The sequence below is a fragment of the Lathyrus oleraceus genome, chromosome 6 (genome assembly GCF_024323335.1).
Source record: "Lathyrus oleraceus cultivar Zhongwan6 chromosome 6, CAAS_Psat_ZW6_1.0, whole genome shotgun sequence".
Lineage (NCBI taxonomy): Eukaryota > Viridiplantae > Streptophyta > Magnoliopsida > Fabales > Fabaceae > Lathyrus > Lathyrus oleraceus.
In genome coordinates, this window is record NC_066584.1 from 184,496,405 (window position 1) to 184,506,546 (window position 10,142).

The following is a 10,142-nucleotide window of genomic DNA, read 5'->3' on the forward strand; positions in this document are numbered from 1 at the left end:
CAGAGTTCATCTTCAGATATCGAAGATCCCTTGTTCCCGACAGTTTTTGGATTATGAGCAGTGTTTGATTTGGTCCCCTACAAGGTTGTCTCCCATTCGATATGGTGTTAACCTAAAATTCCCCTCAGCATTGACAATTTGAATCCTCAGCAGATCCTTTCTCTCTCCCCAGCCAGGGTTGAGTTATTCAGAGCTGGATAATTTGTGTTCATCCCTAGCATTTTTCTCTAGATGGTGCTTCCATCCTGTCGAGATTAGCCGAGTGTTGCAACGATGATTCAAATCTGTGATATTTGTATCCTTTGTGATGTTTTGTCAGCATAATCATCAATCATATTATTGTACCCCTAATTTTGCCCTCCCCTTTCTCACCTATGTATCTAATCACTTGATCAAGAGATGGCTTGCATACATCCATAACTCATTCACATGCATCATTCCTCATGGATTCAGAAGAAACTTGGGCCCAGGAAGCTAGGGCTCACACAGGTATCGAGGGCCAAAGGCATGGTTTGGTTCACATTATCAGCATGGGGATGTGAAACCCTAATGATGGTGATGAAGGTTTGACTTCAACAAAGTGTGACTAGACAAAGCTCAGGGACTTTCAAAATCCTAATTTCTTGATGGTGGAGGTATGGGTTTAGCAGGGGAGTTTTCAGGCAGCCCTTAAGGCTATCTAACCTTAATGCTTGAGGATTTGGTCATGAAGCTTTGGATTTGTTTGTGAAGCATCTTGATTGATTCAAAGACCTTGACATGCCTCAGGTAATCCTTATCGAGGAGGATTTGGTCTAAAGTTATCTTGTAACTTGACTTTTCATCCAGATGGTCTTCAAACCCTAATTCCACCCAATGCATCCCCCATTGTGTGTATGACACTCTTGCTTGGTCATTGCCCATCTTAAACCCTTATATTGGGCTCATTCATGTTGATTTTGGGTTGGCTCTATCCATTTGTGCTTAAGGCCATTGTTCCTAGCCCAAGCCTTTAATTTTATGAATCTCCATCATCTGCTTATGTCCCATGGCACTTCATTTGTTCATTTCAAGTGCCTAGCCTTTGATTTGTTTGGTTTCATCTGGTAGAGTCCATCCAAGTCCATTTCATGACATTTTTAATGCTTAGTGTTTGGTTCATGGATATTTGTTCCATGTTCATCATTGTCTATGCAAGTCCAGTTGATTCATGTTATTGGTTCATTTCAATCATGCCCATTCAAGATCAAGTCAAAGCCAATTTCAATCCATTACAATCCAGTTACAAGGCAATACATTCATGTCAATTCAAATGCCAGGTCTAATTCATAAACACCAATTTCCATTCAAATAACTACCTACAATCCATTGCAATGCTCATTACATCCCAAAAAAAAAGAACAACATTACATGTTGACCAAATGTTGACTTTGGTCAACAGTTGACTTTTTGGTCAATTTTGACCAAAGTCAACCCTAAACCCTAATACCCCAAATTCCATCATGATCATCAATACATTGTCCGTTTATAAAGAAAATGCAAAAAATGAAGTTTTGACCAATTATTGACTTTGGTCAACAGTTGACTTTTTGGTCAACTTTGACCAAAGTCAATCCCCCCATTTTTGACCACCAAGGGCCTAACCTAACCTAATTTGCCTTGATTCTTCGCCCAATTTCCATGGTGGGTTGTGTCTTCTTTTGGTTGTTTCACTTCCAAGCAAATGGTCTTGTTTCAACCTCATACATGCCATGCCTTGTTTGACATGTTGGCTCATCAAGTCTTGGTATTGGTCTGCCCTAAACTAGGTCCTAATACAACACAAAGCAACACCAATGAATCCAGCATGTAATGTTTAACCCAATTGCAAGTTACAATGGAAAGCATAAACTCTACCTTGCCTTGTGCTCCCTTTGTTGCTTGCTGAATGTTTGGCCTGCATCAAGATCACCATACCATCATCACCATGTTAACCTGCTACTGAATAAATCCTGCAGCAAAACAAGGCAAGCAGACTCAGTTACCATGGCAATGTAGTACAAAATATTATTCTAGTTGGTGTCATGGTTTAGGCACACGACCAAGCAAACATCAGGATATGAATGCAATGTTGCAACAATCATGCTAAGACAACATGCAGCAGGCATCCAACATAAGCACCAAGGCAAGGCATAACAGCTACAAAGAAGTTCAAGGGTGGAAAGCACTTAACATGGTTCAGTCATAACAGTTCCATAATCTAAACAGCTCCATTTGCTCCAGCCCTGTGTCATACTAGCTTGCAGCATTCCTTTGTGACCCGAGATCAATGTGAACCTGCAATGTAAGAGCAACTTCACACATTGAAGCATCAATCCATATTAACCATGATGCTACTGTCCATACCAGGGTGCATACTAGCTGAACCAGGCTAGTTATCCTGCTGCAAAACTAAGACAGAAATAGTCCAATCATTGAGAGACATCACATCCAAATTGGTTAGCATCATGTTCAAGAAGTTCAACATACCTCAAACTTCACAAACCATTTAAGGCCTGTTTTACTTTGCTCACATCAATGACAACCAAACCAACAAGCATGGCATTCTCACCCCAAACCTACTGCAGATCATTGCCTTTCAAGCCATAACCACTGAATCTTCAAGCCATGCACATAACAGCTATTGAGCTAACATCTAACTGCATCAACACCAACAAGCAACAGACCCATTGCAGCAGGGACATGGCATATGATAGCAGAGCAACCTTACAAAACCAAACCACCATGGTACTTATACTTGCTGTAACACACCAAACCATAAGGCAAACTCCAGGAAATCAAAGCTTATCTACAGAAGCACAACATCATACAACAGTCTAGTTGCAAAAGCCATATTCAAGACATTCTGCATCATCATCCTACTGTCAGCAAACCATTAACAAGCTCCAAGAACCTGAAGCAGTATTTAGACATGTCAAGTGGAAGAATCACCATGAAACTAATAAAATTCAAGGGTAAGTTATGGTCTAAGCATCCTAAGACATGTCCTGAACCATCTTATTCATTCCACCAGTTTAGGCCATAAGAACCTGTCATACTATCAAGTTACTAGACTAAGTCAAGACTTCAATAAGTAGTGCATAATTCAAGACATTACATACCAGTTAGGCCCATCTTTGTTCAAGAAAATCCTGGTAACATTCAAAGTTGACATAATGCAAATTATGCAGAACCATTGTGTGACAAAGATGTGCATGTTCTATTCAAGACCCTGGCAGCAGTTCATGCACAAACAAGTTAATATCATGGCAGAGCAAACAACACTACACTATAAGCATACCTCAAGGTCTTGGCCCTGCACATCAACAAGGGTTATCATGAGTAAAAAAGGCCAAGTGAGTGCAACCTATGGTATAGCAGTTTACATGAGAGAATATCACCAAAGTGAGGAAACTCAAGTTTCTTTTCATGGACAGACCTAACAAAAGGGAAACCAAAGAGGAATTAACCAGCTGCAAATGAAGCAAGGCATTACCAATTCAGCATGTCATCAAGCACAATGGCTCCACATTCAGTAAGAGCAACCTGCAGGAAAACCAAATCACTCTTGCACTTAATAATGACCAGTGCAGCAGGTTACATTTAAGTCAATAGTTAAATCCTAATTCTAATGCTACCTGCTACATCCAGTTTGCACATAAAAAAACACTAACCTTCACGCTTCATCATTCCAAGCCAAGCCATGGTCATTTAAAATCCAACTTCCAACTTGGACAACAGGTCACTAAGAAACCATTGTTAGCTTCACTTCAATCTCATTCCAACCTGCAACAGTCAGTGAGAATTCTTTTCACTCACTCATTAACCAATCTTAACCAACTGAGTTAATTCTAACTAACTGAGTTTCACCATGAACTCAGTGAGTTGAATGTAACTAACTCCTAGCCTAAATATAACAGTTTCCAATCATAACTCCAATCCTAAACACCTCCAAACCTAAACTCTATTTAAACAGTTCATCACTCTCATTTTCATCACTTTTTGAACCCTACGAATTTGAGCAATCTCTCTGCAACCTCTCTCACCCTCACCAAAGCTCTCTTATTCTCTCTCACAAAAAAGCCATTGAAGCTTCAATTCAGCTTGAGCTAAGCCACCTCACTCTCGCTCTGTTTCCAAAATTTCAGAAGAATAAGAAGGAGACGAAAAGAAGAAGAAGAAGGAAGAATCAAGGTCAGAAAACTTACCGGCGAATTCTCCGATCATCTTCTCTGGTATGTCATTTACAATTCATCGTCATTTTCTTGCTTTGAGCGTACCAGAACGGAGCATTTAGGTTGAGGAATGAAACCCCCATGGTGTTAGGAATTGATCTTCAGTGAGCTCCATTTAATTGGACTTTGAGTAGGCTAGGGTTATTCCTTTGTTAGGATCGATTCCACCAATCCTTTGACTGTTGCTCAACTTCCTTGCCATAGGCGTATCCAGCGTGTCATTATGCTTAGGTTGGTGGTGCTGGTTAGGTAGAAGCCAACACCAGCGCCGGTGACGATCGTCAGTGCGGCGACTCAAGGTGGAACAACGGTGAGATAGGGTTGAGAGGTTGGGCGCGCTTCGAAATTAGTTTGAGTTTGTTGACTTACAGAATTGAGGATTTGGGCTTAGTATGTTCAGGACCATAGATTTCCATTTCATACACCACTAGTGACACTGCACCCCTAGATATTTATAAAAGAAAGTGAATTATGGGCTTCATCAGGCCCATTAGCCATTTTACTGGTTCACCATGCGTTTTCACTAATGTACCCCCTGTTTGGAACACTTGGTGAAGCATTGGGCTCAGACGGGCCATTCCCAATTTCACTAGTGCACCCCCTGTGTTTTTTTGTTGGATTTTCTCTGGCTGTACAAAAAAATCAGTGATGGGCTCAACTGACAGCCCATTATCCTGAACTCAATCCACATGCCTTTTAATAAATACACCCCTGTTTCCAATTTTATTTGTTTTCTTTGATTTTCTTTTATTGTTTTTCATTTTTATTAGGCTAATTAGATTGTTGGTTTAATTAGGTTAATAAATCTTGATTTTAGGATTTAATTAGCATATTAGGATTTAAATAGAATTTCCCTTAGAATTAGTTAGGATTTTTTCCTTAGAATTTTAATTAGGAATTTTAGTTAGGTTTAATTAGAAACAAATATGTTTGATTAAATTTAGATTCACCCCATTTTCAACATTAGGATTAGAATTCATCTTTAGGATTTAATCAACTTTAAACCATGGTTAGAATTTGACCTATTTTGTAAATGACCAATTTGCCCTTATTTTGGTATTTTAGTGTTGAAATTGTATGCTCCACTTAGGATTAGAATGCAATTAATTGTAGGACTTAACATAGAATTTTAGTCATGATTTTAATCAATATTTTGACATGCTCCCTTAGGATTTCTAACTTCTAACTTAGAATATTCAATCAATTTCTAATGCATGATCCCTTAGGTTAGTTCTAACAATTATTAACTTCAATTAGATCCAAAAATTAGTTCCCTTCAAAACTAAAACCAAACCCTCGATTAAATTGATCAAGAGCAATTTTGATTAATTAAATCCTTTGAACTTGTATAGTCCCCCAGTCTAATTAAATGACCAAAAGACCCTTGGTCACTTAGTAGGACTTTTCTTTCACGCTGTGGAGCTCAAGGCCTCAAGACAAGATCTTTAATCAATGCATCCTCAGTTATATCAAGCAGCGGATTATTCAATCACATCAAAGGTGGCGTCTTCAACACTTGTTAAATCAAAGTTAGAAGAGTGTGACACGAGCCTTAAGTAATGGAGAAGGAGTGGGACTGGAGTATTCCTACCCCCAATCTGAGTATCTTTGGGTATGGGACGTATCACCCAACGCTCATCGTATTCACCTTTATTCATAGACTTTAGCACAATTCTAATCATACAATTGACAATTCTATCTTCACAAAGCAAAAATAACAAAATCAAGGACTACATCAACAACTTATCAATCATGAATCAAGTTGTATGATACGAGCCTTAAGTAATGGAGAAGGAGTAGGACTGGAGTATTCCTACCCCCATTCTGAGTATCTTTGGGTATGGGACGTATGACCCAGCGCTCATCGTATTCACCTCCGTTCATAGGCTTTAGTGCAATTCGAATATAGTGATTGATAAGTTCTTCATCTTCAACACAAGAAACAACTACAAAGACTCTTCTCTCTCCACTTGAAAGTTAGTGTGATTCTCATCCAGTAACTATCAAGTCTCTCCATTCTATTCAATTCTCAATCATTCCATTTGAATCATTTCAATCTCAATCATCCATTTCCTCTTGCCTCCAATCAATTTCTTTTCAGCCCTAGTGGGTTGAACTACGAAAGCTCTAATTTCCTCATTTGTACAATGAGGGTACGTAGGCAGGAGAACCCAGTTTCTTCGCGAGCTACCCTATTTATTAATCAATCATTCGTCTTCATTCAATCAATACCATCTTTTTGAGATCAAATATCATTTGTTCCTTGGATTCCATTCACATCCTTTTAGGACGCCTAATGAACAGTCATTCTTGTGAATCGAGAGTTGTTTGTACTATGTAACAAACACTTTATTCCTTTGTTTTTGGTTATTCCATTACAGTGATACCATGCTTCAGGCTCCTCACTTGTTGGTTTACCTTTACTCTTAGGTTCAGAGTTTATTCCTTCATGGATTCAAGATACTTCTTCTCTTTGATCTCAAATTGTTTGTTCCCCAGCAAGTGATACATTCTCCCTTGCACCCGACAATACTTTCTTGTGGGTCTCATTCACATCCTTTTAGGACGCTTAATGAATAGTCCACCTTGTGAACCAAGAGTTGTTCGCACTATGCAGTCGAACACTTAATTCATTCTTTTTTGGTTATTCCAATACGATGTCGTAAGCCCTCACGTGTTGGTTCATACCAGTTTCACTCTTGAGTTCAAAGCCAATTATCTTCGTGAGCTCCCTCGATACCATTCTGTTGGTGCAAGTGATAATCTTCATCACTGTATATCTTCCTTTCTCTCTTTTCGTAGTTCTGAACTACGATTGCTCTGATTTTCTCATTGCAGAATGAGAATACGAAGGCACGAGGGTGCAAATCATTGGCGAGCATACTTCTAATTATTCACCCTTCGCCTTAGGGCATCATTCATATCTTTCATAATCCATTACTTACCGTCGATCACAAACCATTCACCCTAGTGACATATTATTCCTTTGACATCGAGATACACTTTATTTGGAATTCCATATATACCCTTTTAGGACGCCTAATGAATAGTCCGCTTTTGCACCAAGAGTTGTTCGTGCTATGCAATCGAACACTTAATTCCTTCTTTTTAGATAAAACCCTACAGTGGAGGTCCGCTAGTCCACGTATTGGTTAACGATGTTTCCCTCTATGGTACAAATTCCATTTCTCCTATGGATTCCAGGATACTTTGACTTTCGATTTCAAACAATACATTTTCAGTCACTTATCACCAGATACTCTATTCTGTGACTTTGGTCACTTCCTCCATTCACTTCCATGATACCTTCGTACTCTACCTTCATTCACTTCATGTGATATACCTATTTTTTGAGCCAAATACACTATACCTTTGTGCTTCATCTTGTACCCCTTTTTGTGAACCAAGAGCAGATTTGTTTGTCTTGTCAGACCTTGTAGCTTAGACAAACATCTTCTTACTTACTTTGCAGCCGCATTTAGGAAACCCTTTCTTTTCGGTTATTCCAATACGATGTTGTAGGCCCTCACGTGTTGGTTGATACCGGTTTTACTCTTGGGTTCACATTTTCACCCCTTCATTTGGAGTTTAAATCATATTATCCTTTGGTTCAGACCATACCTTTGATCACTCTTCTTCTCATCTCCTACCTTTAGTTCTCTGAACTACGGAGCTCTGAATTCCTTATTGCACTATGATGATACGTAGGCATGAGGGACCCAATCCTCACCGAGCACTCTATATTTCCCTTCATTTCCTATTCTTTGCGAGTAATCTTTAGTTATCACACCTATTCGAGCGAGAACAATCAAAACGGTTCCCATGGATGTTTGGGGTGCTAATATTTTCCCCTTGCATAACCGACTTCCTTACCCAGTACATCTCTTTCCCCCGGGTTTTATCGATGTTTTCCCTTCCCTCTGGGGATAAATAAAGTTTGATGGCGACTCTGTTGTATGTTCGAGCGTGCAATACATTCGGGTATATTCCCGCTAGCTTCAGCTGGCGACTCTGCTGGGGATACTTTGTTACTGGAAGTATTTCCTAGTCGCTAAAAGGAGTCGAGCCTAGTATAGGTTATTCCCTCGCTAGTTTAGGTTCTTAACTCATAGCTTTACTCGCTTTTATTCATCGCATTCGCTTTATATTATGGATATATCTGTTACACTGTTGTTGGGATGGGTTTAGATTACATGAGAGGAAAGCCCTATACCCGAGCTTAGTATACATATAGGTTAGACTCGTGGATAGTCGTGTACTCCTCCGTTTCGCACGTTGGGGTTCACGAGAACCACACCCAGACTAGATTCACTTGGAAGTACTTTTTTCCTATGAGTATTCACTATGACAGGGTATTTTCATTTCGAGTCGATGACTCTGGGAGACCTTCTAGGGACCACCTTGGAGCATAGTCCACACCTGTGAGGGGATATGGGTTTTCATTGCAGGAAACCATAGACTCTACCTACCTTGATACTCATGCTACGTCGAACTTTTGAACTTGCAACATGTGATACTTACAGATTGTCCAGAACCTGCCAGGGTTCCGACCCCATATGACTTATTATCATATCATCATTGCATTATCATTCATCATGACCAAATTTTGGCATATGCATGTTTTTCCAGGAATCCAAGAGTCCAGTCTATTCACCAAGCAATTGAAGTGAAGCATGAATCCCGAGAGAGAAAGCATCCATAATTACAAGTTTGTGGAACCTCCATTGGCTGTGTTGAGAGGACTTGGGGCACGTTTAGACCTGACTCACAAAGACGCCTTCAAGGAAACGTATGGTAATATGCTGGGAATTCTGAACACCGAGGTCAATATCACCGTTGTGCACACCTTGGTGCAGTTCTACAATCCACCACTAAGGTGCTTTACTTTCCAAGACTATCAGCTAGCGCCGACACTGGAAGAATATTCTCATATTTTGGGTATCAGGATAAAGAACCAGGTGCCCTACATCTGCACTAAGGAACTTCCTGAATATCGAGAACTTGCTGAAGCTTTGCATATGGGAAAGAAGGAGATAGAATTGAACCTGAAACCAAAAGGTGGAATCCATGGCTTCACCTCTAAGTTTCTCGTAGACAAAACTATTACTTTCGCTGAAGCTGGAAGCTGGACGGCCTTCAACGCCCATCTAGCTTTACTCATCTATGGGATTTTCTTGTTTCCGAATATGGAGGAGTTCATGGACTTGGCTGCTATTCACATCTTCTTGACTCAGAACCCGATTCCCACTCTTCTTGCTGATACTTACCATTCCATTCACGTAAGGACCCAAAAGAAGAAAGGGATTATCATCTGTTGCACCCCTTTACTGTATAGATGGTTTATTTCGTATCTACCCAGTGAAGGTCCCTTCGTTGAGAACAAAGATAATCTGAAATGGTTCCAGAGGATCATGTCCTTAAAAGCTGAAGACATCCCTTGGTATTCTCGAGTGTATGATGGTGTCAAGCTCATCCTTAATTATGGGGATTTTCCTAACGTGCCTCTTCTTGGTACAAAAGGAGGAATCAACTACAACCCGAGGTTAGCATTGCGATAACTTGGATATCCTATGGTGGACAAACCTGATCTCGAAAGTGTAGAAGGTTTTGTTTTGTACGAAGGAGTCGAAGGCCCAGAGTTGATCAAGAAGATTGCCAAAGCTTGGGGGTCGATTTGTCCTCAAGGAAGAGCAGAGATGGGTAAGAAGAATTGTATCGCCAAGGAAGCTTACACCAGTTGGGTCAAGAGAAGAGTTAGTGAGGTCTTATTGCCGTTCCCGCCTGAACCATCCATGAACCTCCAATCTTCTGAGCTAGAGAACCAGCCAAATTCTGAGATGGATGAATTGAAGAAGGTTATCAAGACCCTAGAGAAAGAGAATGTCGATCTCAAATCCAAGCTTGCTAAGA

The 10,142-nt window shown here is 40.0% G+C and overlaps 1 protein-coding gene across 1 annotated transcript; it reads left to right on the forward strand.

Annotated features, from left to right (window-relative positions):
* Positions 1-8,905: 8,905 nt before the first annotated feature.
* Positions 8,906-9,790, forward strand: LOC127094657 (uncharacterized). The gene has a single exon (XM_051033462.1). The coding sequence runs from the start codon at positions 8,906-8,908 to the stop codon at positions 9,788-9,790; it is 885 nt and encodes a 294-aa protein (XP_050889419.1).
* Positions 9,791-10,142: the final 352 nt, after the last annotated feature.